The 16917-nt window shown below is 52.2% G+C and overlaps 1 protein-coding gene across 4 annotated transcripts in view; it reads left to right on the top strand.

Moving 5' to 3' along the window:
* The window catches only part of LOC102106197 (opioid-binding protein/cell adhesion molecule homolog), a 290882-nt gene that overhangs the window by 172607 nt on the left and 101358 nt on the right, over positions 1 to 16917 (top strand). For 2 of the 4 annotated variants that reach the window (XM_005528459.2, XM_088066805.1), the window contains exon 2: positions 14043 to 14127. In XM_005528459.2, coding sequence (XP_005528516.1) covers positions 14043 to 14127 — 85 coding nt within the window. Of the gene's footprint in view, positions 1 to 13498; positions 14128 to 16917 lie in introns of those variants that run through there. The other 2 variants (XM_005528458.2, XM_088066804.1) reach the window with 1 other exon arrangement.

The raw sequence follows: 16917 nt of genomic DNA, 5'->3' as shown, positions 1-16917 counted from the left end.
AGGGAGAGAAGCTGAAGTTCAACAAATCCTTAAGGCTTTGAGAAGTTGGCTTGTCTTCAGTGTGCCAATGGTCTCAAAAATAGGATGTTTTCTGAGAACTGCTGATGGGACAAGGGTGAAGGCTTCTAACCCTGAAAAGGGCAGGGTTAGATGGGATATTGGGAAGAAATTCCAGCCTAGGAGAGTGGTGAGGCCCTGGCACAGGGTGCCCAGAGAAGCTGTGGCTGCCCCATCCCTGGGAGTGTCCAAGGCCAGGTTGGACAGAGCTTGGACAGCCTGGGATAGTGGAAGGTGTCCCTGCCCATTAGAACAAGGTGGGCTTTAAGGTCTCCTCCAACTCAAACCATTCTGTGATGATCCTGTGATTCTGTGACTGAGGCATATTCGGGATCATTTCTTGTTTCTCAATTTTATCTTTGACATTAGGGAGAAGAGCTGAAGCTCAGAAGATCTTAAAGGCTTTGGAAAATTGAGTGGTTTTTCTTTAATGTGCCAATGCTCTTAAAACCAGGATGTTTTCTGAGAGCTGCCTCTGATTCCTGTTGTCCTCTTGCTTCTTCACCTGCTGTTTACTGGTCCTGGCAGGGAAAGCATTCTCACATCTCCACTTGCCATAGAGCTGGTGTAACGTGGCTCTGGCAATTTCCAGATTGCTCCCTCTGTTGTGTTTCCCATTCCCATTCCCATTCCTGTTGATCCCAGCAGAGGACCACAGATCTCTGCCCCCCATGTGCTGTGTACCCTCAGGAATGTTTTCCAGCTCCCTGGTGTGCCAGATGTGCCTCAGGATTTGGAGTAGGTTATTTGCACAGGGTGAGGAGATTATCAAATTAAAGACAGCACAGAATGCTATTAATGAAAATACATGACAAATGTGTTTAAACATGTAAAAATTTAATTAGAAATTTTATTATTAAAGTCTTGCTACAAGTGCTTTCTGAAACCCTCTTCTTTCTTGGAGATCAAGGCTGTTTCATTTTCTTGCATGCTAAAGGGGGATTTGGGGTAAAGAAGGGAATAATGGTACCAAATGTCTTCTGAAGAAGGGAACAGGACTTTTCCTTTGGATGCTGGGTGTGGGATGAGGCCTGGCTGGACCCATGGGAATGCCTGTCTAGGCTTGATTCTTTTAGAAAGGCATTAATGGGGTTTTGCAGGATGAGAACACTTCATGGGCAGGGAGGGACATCTGGGGAGCTTTAGTGTCAGATTATGATGTTGCTGAACTCTGAGGATGGCAGCAGCCTGTCAGGAAGAGCAGGAAAAATCCCGGATGGGCTGATGGACTTGTGGCTCCTCCATCCATGGGAGATGTGCAAACCCAAAAAACTTACAGGGGGAGCAGAGAGAAGGAGCCCAGAGCCCCATGGAGCTCTCAGGCTGTGTGCTCCCTGCCCTGTCCTCCTCAGAACACCTCTGATCTACCTGCTCAGAGCAGCTCTGGTTGTTTTGACTCTTCAGGGAGCTGGGAATACGCCAGGAACAGCTCTCCTGGCTGACCCAGCGCTCCTGAGCTAGAGATGCCAGTCTCGTGGGTGGTGCCAATTCCCAGAGCCTTCTCCTGCTGTCTTTGTTAAATGGGAAAAGATCAGGGCAGTTGAACCCTTTGCTTTAATGAGAGATTGCATTATATTAAACGGTAATTGCAAAAAAAATCAGTTTCTATAATTAAAAGGAGACCTCACAGCCAGGCATGGAGGCTTTTTCTGAAGATCTCCATCTTCAGCATCTTAGTGCTGAGGGTCCTCATGTTCTCCAAGTTCCTGGGTTGCCTGTGGTCAGCAAGAGCCAGGATGGGGAGTGGGATGGGATTCCCTATCCCATCCACTCGGGAGCTATGCCCAGGGCTGTTTATCCTGCACTCCAATGGCAGAGCTGGTGAGGAGACACAATTATTTCCGTTCCAGAGGAATTTGCAGGGCTGGCAGTTTTAAGGAGGGGGGAAAGCAACCCTATCTCCCAACTTGTAAATTAAGCAGATCTGGTTGGGAACTGTCATCACAGGAAAAGAAATATGAAACCTCTGGGGTCATGTATGCAGAGTAATTTTTCTGACTGTAACTCTACTTAAAAGTAAGGATATGATGGAAATGCTTGGAGCATTTTAAATGGACCCAGCAGAGATCTGCTTCAGCTCCAGTGAAGTCTGTGCAGACTTTATTGGGTGTTGGCTTACTCTAAACTTGCTAAGACCAGAGTTTAGTGCGTGACCGAGAAATAAATTGGTTCCTTCTCCTTATTAACTGAAAATACTCTCAGATGAAGGAGAAAGAACAGTCTAATTGTAATATTTTGGTGGGATTTAAGGCATGAGAGCAAGGAGGGTGGTAATGTTGAGGTGAGGCACTGGCGTGCTTACTCCTCACCTTGGGTCAGGGTTCTCCACACAGGACTCAGGATGGGTCAGGTCTTCAAGTGATGGAAAGCTCCCAGGGGTGAAGCTGACCTTGAAAACCACCAAGGATGTCTGTGTGTTTGTCAGGCTCACAGGGCTTGTGAAGGAATACACGACAAGGCTCGTTTTAAGGAATGTGAAAAAAAACCCTCCACAAAAGCTCAAAATGTGAACCAACATGAGCCTGCCTTGGGAGTCAGTGAAGGCACCTCCAGTCCCAATTCTGCTCCCAAGGTTTTCCCCCTTTCTCTCTAAAGTGGCTGAGCAAAGCCAGCCTGGTGAACCCTGTCAGAGAAGCCCTTTGAAAGGAGCTGTGACCCTGGAGCTGTCCATGGGCGGTGTGTTGGGTTCTGCTGGATTCCGGGACATGCTGCATTCAGGGAGTTCACTTAGGGGGAAGAGCATCGTGACCTCTCCCTGGCATGCAAGCCTGGGGAATGGCAGGGTTTTCCTCTCAATTCTGAGTTTGAATTCCCAATTCTAAAGACCCCACTTGGCTCTGCTTTGCTCCAGCCCCATCAGTGAGATGTTTGAAGGCTGGTGCGTGTTGGTTTCTGGCAGGTGGAAAAACAAGTGTGCCAAGGCAGAGGCAGGAGGATCCCAGAGGATGGTGAGCAGAGTGATGGGTGCTTTGCTCCTTGGTGCACCCTTTGTGAAGTTTATGGAGACATTTGGGACACAAGAGTGTCCCAAAGTGTGTTGTTGCAAGGTGAAAACAAAGAGAGAAGGAAGGATTTGGGGCTCACCTCAATGAGCTCCCTCTCTGGGCGTGCTCCCACCTGCCTTGGCCATTCTCTGGGGAGCACAATGAACCATTTCAGGTACAATTCCCTTGGGTTTGGTAGGAAAGGTGCAGACAGGGCAGTGTGTGCTCCATCCTGAAGTGGCTCAGTGGAGAGCCAGGCTGGCCAGGCAGCCTTGGGACAGCCTCCTCCTGCTCTGGGGTCAGGCATCCCATGCCAGGGAAGGTTTTTAAGCACCCAGATTGCAGTAGGGAGATACAGGGAATCTGCTGCTTTTCTGCTTACTTCGGAGCATAAGGAATGCTCCAGATTATCACCCCATAAGGAATTAATAAAGCTGTGTTTGCTGGCTGATTGAAGACTGGGCAGCTGTGAGTGTATTCCTGTAGGTATCCATGAAATGTAGCCTCTAGATGTTCAGGGCTGAGGTGTGACAGGAGGAAATCTGGATGGAGAGTGACAGCCAGCCCACCTTTTCCTTCTCCTCCCCCATCTCTCTTCCTGCTTCCCTTGGATTTCCACGGCCTGAGATTTTTCACCCCATGCATCGGAAACAATATCTTGGAGCAGCTTTGGAGCCATTTGTTTTCCCTTTAATTGGCTAGTGGGGAGAAAATAACGAAGGGAAGTCATGCAGGGGAAGTTCTCATCGATGCCATTTTTGGCAACAGAGTCACAACATCCTAAATTTATTTATTTAATTGCATTATTAAAAGTATAAATAAAAATAAATCCAGGAGAGCAGCCGGATCTATGCTTTGCATCTTTAAAATAGAACCATAAATGCCACGGAGCACTGGGGGAATGATTTATTAGCCTGTTATCATGAGTGACTGGGACGCTTTCGATGGAGTCCTTGCTAATTTCTAACAGCTGCATTAAATCACAGATGCTATCAGCTATTATAAAATAATCACCCAGCGCTCTGCGAACCAGCACGAGCCCAGGGTCAGTGCTGGAGCCCTGGATTTGTTTCACATCTCAGCCCCTCCATTTCCTGCGAGGGTGGGAAATAAATAGGGCTTGTAGTGGCCTCATTTTATCATCCAGGAGTTGACAATAAATAAAAACCTCTATAAAACTTTTTTTTTTTTTTCTAAAAGGAGTTTCGACCAGAATTTGCAATGAGAGGAAACCTGATTTTGTGCTGTGTGATGTCAGGACTCCGGGGTCCTGTTTTTAGTTCAGAAAGGGAGCTGAGTTTGCTGATTTATGGGGCAGAGGGAGGATTTCAGGGGTTTGGCTGCAGACAGGGCTGGAAGGAAGGGAGCAGGTCCTGTGGCAGTAAGAAACGTCTGTCAGCCCCTCCGCCTTTGCTCCTCGCTGCTCTTTCAGACAAGTCACTTAAATTTCCCTGCAGCTCAACTGCCTTCCTCTCGTTTGACAAATAACGTGTGTGTTTATGTGCCTGGGCTCCGGAGGGGGTTAATACTTGGCCTGGAAATCTCTTTAGAAGTGCCAATTTGTAGCGACAGAGAAACAACAATGAATAGAAGAGCCTGCAAAAACCAGAAGAAGCGAGCGAGCGGCTGCTTATCAGGATGGTCAGAGCCAGCTGCAATAGCAGGGGTAGTTGTAAAGGGTGAAGGAGATGGGAAGGAAAAAAAAACCAACAAAAAACCCCACAAATAAATAAAAATAAAGCAGTTAGGAAGAAAATGCCGCCCATCTGCAACACTCATATTTTTCTTGATAGTTTTGCTTTATGTTAGAACAGCTGCTTAACATGACAAACAGCAGCTTTAATAACGAGGAGGGGGAGATGCAGGGATGGAGCTTCTCCGGCTCATCCTGCTCTTCCCTGGTGTCACCCTGGAGTCCTGCACCACCTTGTCCAGCTTGGGAAGATCAATTTGGACCCAGTGCCTGCTGTTTTGGGAGCAGTGGTGATTTTGAAGTGCTGTGTGTCCTTGTTTGAATTGGTGGGGTTAAAGGGATTTTAAGGAAGAAGGAGCCTCAGGGTTGGTTGTTTGTGGAGCAGCAGCTCCTGGTGACAACCTAGACTGCTCCAAGCCGTATCTCCATTGGGAACAATGCTTTGGAGGGACCTGGGGCTTCCAGGATAGCTGTGGGCAGCTCTCTTATTTTCCCTGAGGTATTTGGGTTCCTTTGTCTTTTCCTACTTTGCCATTCTCTCTGCAAAACGGGATAGTGGCTTTGCAGCTTGCAGGTTGTTTCCTTCCTGCGGTATCGGGGATTGTCGGCTTGTCAGCAGCCTGGAGATAGCAGGGATTGCTGACAGCAAGCAGAACTCAGTCAGAGCTGTGCACAGAAACCTTGTTCAGCCTTTGAAACCACAGTCAAACCCTCCCCCAAGGTTACTCTTCCTCATAAAACACTCTCAGTTTTGTTTGTTGCAAACCTAGATTTTAATCCCAGCATCCAGGCAGAGCCGGGCTTTGAAGAGAATTGGGTTGGAGTCAGAAGTGAATGGCTGAGGCCAGGCTGACTGAAACAGATGAATTAGAGCTGACCTAGGAAGATGGAGATGTTCCCATCCACACCCCAGCTTTGCCACTTGCATATTTATCTCACTGTGCCTGATACCACTGGGAATAAATCAGCAGTGAGACATGCAGGGAGCAGCTCTGCTGCCTCTGAGAGCACAGACCTGCACCAGAATTTACCCACAGCTCCCACCAAACTCTCAGGGAAGTTTTCCAAAGCCTGCAGGAACCGAGAGCCTCCCCTCACCTAATGGTTTTCTCCCCCTCAGTTCAGCCCTTAGAAGAAGGAATTTCAAAAGTGAAAAAACATCATCTGCACTGGCCACAGAGGGGAAGACTGAAAATACTGAGAATTTTTATTTCTCCTGGGACCTGCAGCATGAGCAGCCCGGGTAGTTCAGACAGGTTGAGAACAAGTGTTCAGACCTTTTCCTGCATAACACAGCTGCCAAAGCTGCCCGGCAGTGCCTGGAGACAAGGGGAGTGGGGAGGGGTGAGGAGTGGGAACAGGGCAATTTCCTCCCCAGTTCTGCAGCGATCCCACCCAGCTCCCTTCTGCTCCCAGCCCTCCTGCCTCTTCCTGCTGCTTCCAGCAGCAGCACAGGCAGGATCTGGGAGCTCCCAGGAGCTGCCCCAGCAGGATACATCAGTAGAGGAGGGAGATGTCCTTTGGAGGAAGCACCCAGCCGAGGTCCAGCCTGGTTTGGGTGTGAGGAACTGTGTGAGGAACACTGGCAGCACGGGGTTAGTTTTCTTCTGTAAAAGATGTGTCTGGATGGTCACCAAGGACTTGGTGCCCTCAGCTGCTCTTTGAGGAGATAAATGGTGGTCTGTGGGTGGAAATTTGTTGAAATTTACTGTTTTGAGTGGTGGGGTGGAAAGGCCTTGGGCTTCCTAATTCAAGGATCTGAGTGTCAGGGAGCAGGGACAGGAGAGGCAGAAGCTTTGGAGCTGTCTTACACCATCCCATGGGGCAAGGATGTGGGGACAGGACCCTGTTTCTCACAGGGAGAGAAAAGAGATGTTCTGGAGGCTGGTTTGTGTTGGTTGGTTTGGGAGAGTGGGTGTGTGTGTAGGTGTGAAAATCCCAGGATGGGTTGGGTTGGAAGAGACTCTCCAGATAATCCAGTCCCACCCTCTGCCATGGGCAGGGACAGCTTCCACTCTCCCAGGTTGCTCCAAACCCCGTCCAGTCTGGCCTGGAGCATTTCCTGGGCAGCATTAAAAACGAGTGGTAGGGCAGGGCTGCCCTGGGTGGTGGTAGGAGCCATTTGGGATTCTCTTGCCCAAGCTGAGAGGACCATGTTGAAGGGGATGGGGGTACACAAGTGCTGCACTTCAGTGCTGCAGGGCACAAGCCATTCCTTCAGGGGAATACAAGATTTCAAGGCACCCTTTATCTCTATGGAATCAGTCAGGCATGTTTTTCTCTTCCCTCCCTCTTTATCTTGAAATCTTGCTGGTTTGGCTGCTCTGCTGATATAAAAGGTTTGGTTTGGGAAGGCAATCCCTGCTGCCCTGAGTCTGAGCGGGCTCCAGGGTGTTCAGTCCCTCATGTGTGCATCACACAGGGATGGATTTGCTGGACGGACACCTGGTCCTGCTGCCCCTGACCACGGGAGCTGGTGGTGCCAGCCCAGCCAGCTCCATGAACAGAGAGGCTCTGGTGCCATCCAGGTGTGGAAAAGAGCAGCACACACCGAGGAGGATGGGAAGACAGGATTTTCCTTTCTCTCACCTGTGTTGGGGATGCAGTTTGGAGCCTCCCAGGACAGCCCAGAGCGTGGTGTTTCCCTTTTCCAGCATGGAGTGTAGGTGGCACAGCTGCTCTCTGATCATTCCTGCATCTCTGTATTTTGTAAATAAGCCCTGAGGCTACACCATGGCTTCGTGTTTAGAAACAGGATAAATGGGGAGATGTGATATCTATTTATTTGTTCTTTTATTAGTTCAGCGCAGAGCTCACAAAACACTTTGTGAGCATCTATGAAATGAGCCTTGTAATGTTCCCAGGAGAGGGGAGAGGCATTCCTGCTCCACTTGGCAGGTGGGGGAAGCTGAGTGTTCCAACACCTTCCCTGTGCATCCATGGCCAGGGTGAGACCGTGGTAGATGCAAGGGTGGATCCCAGATCCTGCTTTCCATTTCCAGTCTGTAATGACTGGTAGGGTTCAAATGCATATTTCATGCCCAGGCTCAGCATCTGTGGTCCAGATCCCCTTTTCTGGTGTTTCTCCTACTCCTGGACTAATTTGGGAATGTGATTGTGCCCCCACACCTTGTCCCAGGGAGAGTTCATTTGGTGCTAATGATGGAAAATCCTGTTAAACACAGGCTGCCCCAAGAAGCTGTGGCTGCCCCTGGATGTTGGGAGGTGTCCAAGGCCAGGCTGGGATGTGTCCCCTGTCCCCTGGGATAGGGGAAGGTGTCCCTGCCCATGGTAGGGGTGGCACTGGAAGTCCTTTAAAGTCCCTTATGGAGATGGGGCACCCACATCTTTGAAAAGGCCAGTTCCTCTCACCCTCACAGGGAGGAATTTCTTCCTAATATCCAATTTAAACCTGCCCAAGGTCAAACCTTGTCCTGTCACTGCTTCCCAGGGATGTGGGAAATTTGGGACAAGGCTCCTGGAAGCATCTCTTTGACAGAGACTGCACTGTGATGGGGTTTTTGTTGTGCTGCTTGGTTTGGTTTGGTTTTTTTCCAAGACAGCATCCTTGGTGAAGCAGCCTGAACTTTGGCTGTTTTGATATGGAAATGTTTTGGCAATGAAGCAAAATGTCACATGTCTGTGATGCCCCCCCATCCCTTCCCTCTAGAGTTGGGTATTCAGGGAAAGGGACTGCACAGGAGCTGAAAATTTGCCCAAATGCACTAAATACCATCAGAAATGGCAACAAAAAAAAAAATCTTGGCATCGTGGAGAAAATCTTAACATTTTGCTTTCCTTAGAAAAAAAAAAAATTGAAAAACCCTAAACCATTCTGGGTGGTTGTCAGAAATGCTACAGAAGAATTCAATCTGTGTTTTTCGAGCTTTTAGGGTGATGTTGTGATGGTTCTGCTGCCCCTGGGTGTCCCAGCCCCTCCGAGCTTTGCTTGAGCAGCGCTGGGTGTTTTCAGAGCTGGTGTTTTTTATTCCTTTAATATTTGGTGTAAGGAGGAGGCTGCTCAAACTGCTCCAGGTGGGTGTCTGCAGAGCTGCCTCCGTTTTGGATTTCACTTGTCAGGTTTACACACGCTTTAAAGGTGCCATATGCTGGGGTTCAGCTGGGGATTGTGGCTGAGCATTAAGTGTAGAGTAATCCCATTAAAATCCCCAGGGATGCCTGGGCTGTGGGTCCTGCTCAACCACGACCTGCCTTCCCACACTCTAATCCTGACTCCAGGCTGCATTTGTGTGGCCTTGGGGGGATTTTATGGAAGAGGGAAGGATTTGTGTGTGCATTTTGGGCACAAGGATGGTGTGGGAGGGGCTACCTGGGCACTGACTGCTAAACCAGCCCTGAGCCAGGTGTAAGTGAGGAGCTTGAGCCTCCAGTCTGAATTTTCTGCCCTTGGAGCTCAAGCACCATGATCAATGTGAAGAACAAGTCGCATTTTTTCCCACAATTACCTCAGCAGGTTGTTTTTTTGGTTTTTTTTTGTCTTTTGCTAAATTCATGCAATAAAAAGCATTAAATGTAACAGCACGGAAAATAAAAGTTCCGTTTGCAGAGAGAGCCTGATTTAGTGTGAAGATAAAACAAGATAAAACAACTGGAAAAATTAAGTGGGATAAATAAATTCTGCTGAGAAGAGGCTGAGGTGAGAGAGGGGGAGGTGTGTGTGTGGCAGTGGCCTGGCAGTGGTCAGTGCAGAATCCCATTCCTAAGGCTTTCCACCTGGGAAAGAGCTGATGCTTTGCTTTGTACCCCCTCCCAAAATCTGATGGGCGCTCAGTTTTATCCCAGGACAGTGAGATGTGATTCTCCCTGCATGAGGAGGGTGCATATTCCTCCTGCCTGTGCTCGTGCCGTCTCTTTTGGGTGAAGAAATGACAATATTGGGCAGCAAACGGGAAGAGCACGAAGCAGGGGCGGCGGGGTGTGGGGGAAGAGGTGTCGGGATGGATTGCCAAATATGCCGGGGAAAAATTAGCAGCTGCAAGTGTGCAAGAGAAAGGTGGAGAAGAAAGGGGTAGGGACAGATGGAGAGAAGGAGGGAGAGAAAGAGGGGGTGGGAGGAATGGGAGGAGGGGATAATAGTGTGGAAAGAAATTAGTTAAAAATCTTATAGCCCCGAGCCCAGACACCATCTGGATGGTGCAGGGTACCGAGACACAGCTCCACATTCACCATGGAGGTGTCACATATGCCTTGGCCAGGTAGGGTGGCCAAGATGCTCAGGATTTGAAATTCCCTGTGCCCCAGGAGAGAGATGCCTTAAAAGAGCCCAGTTTGGGGAAAAAAGGGCCAGAGGCTGTCTGCCAGCTGGGACCAGAGAGGAGCTGTTGTCATCGAAAAATCTTGTCTGGGGTTTCCAGAGGGAGATCTGGAGAACTTCCACTTCCACTGGTGCTGGAGGGCGAATCCCTGGGAGCAAAGATTACTCTTTGATTAAACAAGCACAAAGCCTCCAAGGACTGCTCTTCCCTACAGCTCTGCTGGGTTTTTGCTTTCCTGGGTGCAGCATTAACGCCTTCTGTTTTGAACAAAGCTGAACGGCTGAAAGACAGTGAAGTTCACCTCAGAGAAAGAGAAAAAATAGAAAAAAAAAAAAAGCTCTTTCCTATTATCTTTGCCTTAAATTTTAGTTTTCTTTGGCTGCTGAGGACTGTGACAAGCGCATGGTTTGTTGTGCCCACTGAGGGAAAAGCTGCTGTCCTAGGATGAAGCAAGCACATCTCAGTGGTGCAGCCGTGTCCACGTTTCCTTGCATTCCCCTACCCAGGCAGGTTTAAAAGGACTGAGAAATGGTCCTTGGATCTCTTTTGGAAGAGGCAGTGTCCCAGAGGAGGAGGTGGCACTTGCTGGCCAAGTGTGCAGTCTCCCAGTGGCACTGCAGTCACTCCATCCCTCACTGCACTGATCCCAAGGGAGCTGGACTCACTCCCTGCTGCACAGTGAGCATTTCACTGTGCCCTGAGCTGTGTGGAGAAAGGGGAAATAACCTGGGAGCAGGAATGAGGCTGGGGAATGAAACCCAGGGTGGCCATCCGTAGGTCCCAGTGGCTGCAGGCAGCTTCCCAGTACGATGCTGGAGCAGCGCTGTGGCTGAGCTGCCTCACGGCCCCCAGGCTCTGGTCCCTCACTAATTACTTCCAGGCCTGTACTCCTGACATTTGCAAGCTCCTGATTAGAGCAACGAGGGAGAAATCTCGGAGGGAGAGGGAGGCCAAACTGCACCACTAATAAAAGCTGAGATTGACAATCGGCTGGGAGGTGCAGGGACTCGTCCTTGCCGGCTCAGTTTCTTTCTGAGCCTCTGGGATGATGAGAGAAGGTCAGGGCTTGTTAACGTCACCGTGAGGAGCAGGATCCACCACTGCCATATGCCTGGTGCCCCCAGGGCCTGTGCCAGCCTTGAGTCCCTCTCAGCAAGGTGATATTTTTAGCCATGGACCTGAACTGAAGCCACCCTGTGCAACCTCAGGTCTGCAACTGTGTCGGTGCAAAAGTGCCTCTGCCTCTCTGTCTGCTGAGTTTGTGCTTCACGCAAATTTTGCAGCCTCTTGGATTTCAAGTTCTTTTCCCTTGTTGTTTTCTCTCCCACATCCCATCTCGCTCCCTTCATTTGATGGCAGTGCAGTCACTGGGGAGGTCCCGTTAACCCCAGCAGTGGGACTGGGACATGTCTGTGATGGGGTGGCCCAGAATACCAAGCCAGGAGAGGCTGACCTGGCTGCCTGCAGCGCTGAAGGGTGCCCAAAGTGGCCTCTGGGATGAGCGTGGTTGAGCCATGTCTCCTGCACAGCCATTCCAGGCTGTTGGGTCCCTACCCAGTTACAAAAATATGGATCACATTATTTTTCCAGCCCTCTCTCTCTGCCCTCCCTGATGCCCCATATCCTCTTACCTGTCTGTAGCAGCTCTGTCTGTCCATTTATTACCTGCCTTTGCATCTGTTCGTGGATCCATGGCTCTCTCAGAATCTCAGAGTCTCTTTGTGAGGCAGACAGGCTTTTTTCCCCTATAAATCTTCCCTCTCCTGGATTGCTCTGGCTCTGGCAGGCTTTGTGCTACACGCACTCTATGTCTACAGCTTCTATCCCAAGGGGTAAACACCATTTTACCCAGCAGAGCTTGTGGTCCCTGCAGCATCCTTGTCCCCTGGAGCTAATCCTGCTGCTGGGTGAGGCTCAGCAGCACCTGTGGTCTCACTGCTGGGGGCTGCCATGGGTTTGTGCTGGCTCCTGCTGCTCCTTCTCTTCCAGCAGACACAGCTCCTCCGTGCCAGAGTGGAGCAGCTCAGGAAGGAGACGGAGTGTCCGTCCTCTCCCATCCTCCCCCTCTCAAAGAATCCCTGGCATGGAAGCAGCCAACCTGCACATTCGGGGTTAAGCCAACTTTCCAGCAGCTGAAGAGCTTTCTGATGGAAAACTCAGCCCTGCCTTTCTCTGTGCTTCCCTGGGCTCCCAGGCTGTCCAAGCTGCAGCGAGCATCCCTCTGGTGCTGGGTTCCAACACCCTTCTCTGCAGTGCCAGCCCATGGCTAGTGGGATTTAGGGTCACTGAGTCCCACTGCCACATACAAGGGACCCGCTCTGCTGAAAATTGCAGTTGGGATCACTGAAAACACCTTGCAAAACCTTTTTATCTGTTCTAACAGCTGTGTTTGGATCTCTGGATGAGGACAGGGTCCTGAATTAGCTGAAACTCCTTTTTTGGTGGCTATTTCCTTTCTCCAGCCCCTGGAAGGGACAGGTTCTCTGGGATACCTCAGTGGAGGAGGGAGATGTCCTTTGGAGGAAGCACCCAGCCAAGGTCCAGCCTGGTTTGGGTGTGAGGAACTGTGTGAGGAACACTGGCAGCACAGGGTTAGTTTTCTTCTGAAAAAGATGAGTCTGGATGGTCACCAAGACCTTGGTGCCCTCAGCTGCTCTTTGAGGAGATAAATGGTGGTCTGTGGGTGGAAATTTGGAGGAGGAAATTTGTTGGAATTTACTGTTTAGGGTGGTGGGGTGGAAAGGCCTTGGGCTTCCTAATTCAAGGATCTGAGTGTCAGGGAGCAGGGACAGGAGAGGCAGAAGCTTTGGAGCTGTCTTGCACCATCCCATGGGGCAAGGATGTGGGGACAGGACCCTGTTTCTCACAGGAAGAGAAAAGCGGAGCCAGTCCCCCACAGGGATATGCATCAACAAGTAGATGCGGGGAAAGATGCTGGGGTGGGTGAGGGTATGGGCAGCCTGCTGCTCTTGAGGGGCCGTGGGGAAGGCTCGGGGGTGCGTGGTGCGAGAACAGCCCCCTCTGCAGCGGGGCTGAAGCGGGTGAAGGGTTGGGGGGGGGTCCCTCGTGGCAGCGCGGCGCGGCAGGGGTTAATGTGCGTGTCCTCCTGCGCATCCCGCCCCGCTGCCGCCCGCCCGCCCGCCCGTGTGCGGGGCTCGGGCCGTGCGGGAGCCGAGGCGCCGGGCAGCGCTGGAGCCGCTGCCATGACAACCCCGGGGATGCTGCCGGCCGGGGCCGGGGTGCTGCCGCCGCCGCCCCCCCGCGCCCCCCCCGCCCCACTGCGAGCCTGAGCAGCCACCGGGACCCTCTGAGCAGAGCCGAGGAGCATCGGGGACGTCGCCTGCAGCTCCGCGGGGAAGTTTCGATCTTGCGACAGAACCGGGATATTGGGAGCTTTATATATATTTTTTTTTTTTAATTTTTTTTTTTGTATTTTTTTTAAAATTCTCCTTTCCCTCTGTGATTTAAACAAAAGCACAAGAGCCGGAGAACAGCCCAGCCCCGGCCCGCTGTGTTCCCCCCTCCGGTGCCGATGCCGCCCTCCCCTTCCTTTCACAGACGCTCACGTTTCCTCCGTGGGTTATAAACTTTTGATGCCAGATCTCCGCAGCGCCTGCCCAGCTGCAGCTGAAAGTAGCGTCTCCAGCAGCCACACATCTGTGACCTTCATCTCGTGCTCCGCACCTTCTCCTCCTCCTCTTCCTCCTCCTCCCCCCGGCCCTCCCGTCCTCCTCCCTCGCCCGAGGACAGCGGGACTCCCTCCGATGCCGCTCGGCAGGCTCAGCGCTCGCAGCCAGCCTTGCCGGGGGCTCTCCTGATCTCCGTGGAGCTCCGCAGCGCTCGCCCCGGTGGTTTTGCTCCCCCCCATCCCTCCTCTCCACCCACCCCTTCCCCCTTTTCGCCTTGTCGGGTGTGTTTTTTGCCTGTTGGAAAAGTCCCCGCTGCCCAGGATGGGGGTCGGTGGGTGCTTGGCCCTGCCCTGGAGGTGCCTGGTCGTCCTCTGTCTCAGGCTGCTCTTCCTTGTGCCCGCAGGAGTGCCCGTGCGCAGCGGAGATGCCACCTTCCCCAAAGCCATGGACAACGTGACAGTGCGGCAAGGGGAGAGCGCCACGCTCAGGTAGGAGCAGCTGGACGGGGGCTTTGGGAGGACGGGGGGGTCCTGCTTGCGGCTTTTGGGGGATGCTCTGCGCCCGGCGGGGCTGCCGGAGGGTCCTGGGACCAGCTGGAGACTTTGCACGTGTCCCAGGGGCTTGTCCCCATGGTGGCAGGGGACACTGTGGATGGCAGCTTGTCGCCGTCGTGGTGGGGTGACCCCGTTGGAGCGGTTTTGGAGGGACGGATGCGCCGGTGCTTTTCGGGCTGCAGCGCGGGGCTGGCAACCTCCTGGGGGGGCTGCGGGTGCCAGACGAGGAGACGACACAGGGGTTTAGGTGGCAGACAGTGAGTTAGTGCTGCCTGACACTCCCAAAGTTGTCCCTGTGTGGGAGGGGAGAGGGGTCCGTGCTCCTGGCAGCGGTGCCAGCCTGCGCTGCCAGCGGCTTTCCAGGGCTGCGATGCCTCCGAGGTGTCAGCGTTTGCCTCAATCACTTTATAGTCTCCGCACGAATCCGTTAATATCAAATCAATCTTTTACTCCAGGGGTGCATCTTATGAATTCTGATGGATGCTTTCCCGTACGTTGTTTGCTGTAGGAGAAACACAGGCGGCTGATATGCAGATGGGTCACTCCTGTGCCGCACAGCACAGCCGAGCATCCCTTTCATTCCCTGGATGAGTTACAGGTGTACTCGGTGCATTGCCCAGGTAGCACAGCAGCTCTCCCCAGGCTTTGCAGCAGCCGGACCAGACGAGCAGGGAGCAGCCCGGCCTTTTTTTTGGAGGGCAGTGGGGAGGCAGCGCGTGGCTGGGGTTTTGGGTCGTGCTGTGCTTGCTTCAGGCAGCCCCGGGAGGACCTGGGCCGGTTAATCCGGGAGCTGTGGGACTTGGGGAGGGAGCTCGGGGATGGTGGGACGTGAGCGTGGAGCAAGAGAGCCCGGAGGAGTTTGTCTGCTCTCCCTGCACCAGCGAGCAGCGTGTGCCCCTCACCCGAGGCTGGCTGCTCCCTCGCTCAGACCCCGAGGAGCAGGGCTGCAGCAGAGAGCAGCTGCTCTTCCCAAAGCCAGGTGTGGGGATGGCACAAGCAGAGCCTGTCACGCTTTCCGTGAGCAGCCGAGCCTGCACAGGGCTGAGGAGCTGCTGCTGCTGCTTTGAGCAGAGGGTGCTGTGCTCACCTGGGCAGGTTTCCGTGGCTGAGGTGGGATTTGTAGGGGGAAGAGTTTGGTGGTTATAGGAATCAGGCTCTGGCTGGAGGCTCTGTGCGTTCCCTGCCGTGGAGGGGGGTGTTGGTTGCCTGCCCTCTTCCCACCATGGCCACTGCCAGACTTTGCTGTCCCTTTTCCTTGGTCCCTGCCAGGGACCCGCTGGGACCCTCTTGTCATCACCCCATGTGTCTGGGGCTGTGGCACAGCTGGAGAGCAGAGGGCTCTGTCTCCTTGTGCTCTTCCTAATTGAACTGCAATGATGATTAACCTGAGCTGTGTGAGCAAGGCAGTTAAAAGAAGGACAATCCCCCAGGGAGGTGCCTTTGGCCCTGGCGTTCTTTCCCTCGCTGTTGGAATTTGTCTCCATAGTGAAGTGTGGCCTTTGGGGCTCTCAGAGGTGATGCTGGTGGTGGTCAGAGCAGGATGGGTGCCTGTGCCTGCTCCCTGGGGAGCCCCTGCGAGTCCAGCTGAACCTGCTGCCAGCAGAGGGCTGACTTGGATCTCCTCTTTTTTTTTTATTTAATTTATTTTTATTTATTACTTTATTATTATTTATTAATTTATTATTTTTATTTCTAAGCTTCTCTCCCCTTTTCAGTGCTGTTTGCAGGAGGGGATGTTTGTGAAGCAGCCCAGGAATGGTGGGAGATTTTAGCATTTCCATAAGAAACTCTGCTTTCCCCAAATGCTGACACTTAGGGGAAGCCCCTACACCAAAAGCACCTGGTTTTATCAGTTTCCCCCCTTGGCATCTGCTCCTGCCCAGGCTCTCCAGTGCATCTTTTCCACGCTCTTACCCCCTCCCTTCTCCTCAAGTCCAGTTTTCCCCTGCTGCAGGCAGGTTTCTGCCTCCAGCTCCCATTTGCTCCATCTTTCCTTGCACTGATGTTCCGCAGTGGTCTTTCTCTTCACTCCTCTCCCTGTTTCCCTGCTGCTGCCCCTCTGCAGCCCCTGGGTGGCAAGCAGTTTTCCATCTTCCCATGGGATCTGGAGATGGGCAGGGAATTGCACACAGCAAGCCAAAGGGGTGGCATCAGTGGGGGGTTGAAAGCAGTAGGACAAAGGTGGAGCATCTTGAGGATAGGGCTGATGTTTATTTGCAGGTTGTGCTTTCCTGTGAAGAGCCAGGCAGGGAGAAGTGCCCTGGGAAGTCTTTCCCAGTGAGTGGTGCTATTGCTAAGTGGTGTTTTCTCCTGTGCACCTGTAGGAAGAGGTGGTGGTGTCCTCTTCTGTCCTCCCCACAGATGGCACTTGGGTCTCAAACCAAGGAGCTGGGCTTGGGAAAACTGAGAGCTTTAACTCCAGTGTGTAGATCTTGCGGGATCAGCCCCAGTCTGGATGGCCAGGTCCTCTCCCTCATCCTGGTCGTGAGATGGGCTGAGCCTGCACATCTCCCTGGCTCCTGCAGGGTTGGTGGAAGCTCTTTGCTTTCCAAGATAAGTCCTTTAACCACCCCTTGAGTTGCAGAAAGGAGCTGGGAGAGCGAGCAGACCTGCATGAAAGTGGTGGAGGAAACCTGGAGGCTTTTCTTAAAAGTCTTAAGTCTGTGCCAAGGGAAATATAGGTTGGATATCAGGAAAAAGTGTTTTACAGAAAGGGTGATAAAG

Source organism: Pseudopodoces humilis, chromosome 25 (assembly GCF_049639895.1).
Source record: "Pseudopodoces humilis isolate 2021_Gansu_Grassland_sample_001 chromosome 25, ASM4963989v1, whole genome shotgun sequence".
Classification (NCBI taxonomy): domain Eukaryota; kingdom Metazoa; phylum Chordata; class Aves; order Passeriformes; family Paridae; genus Pseudopodoces; species Pseudopodoces humilis.
The sequence above is the reverse complement of the archived record's forward strand: the minus strand, read 5'-3'. Positions and strand labels throughout refer to the sequence as shown.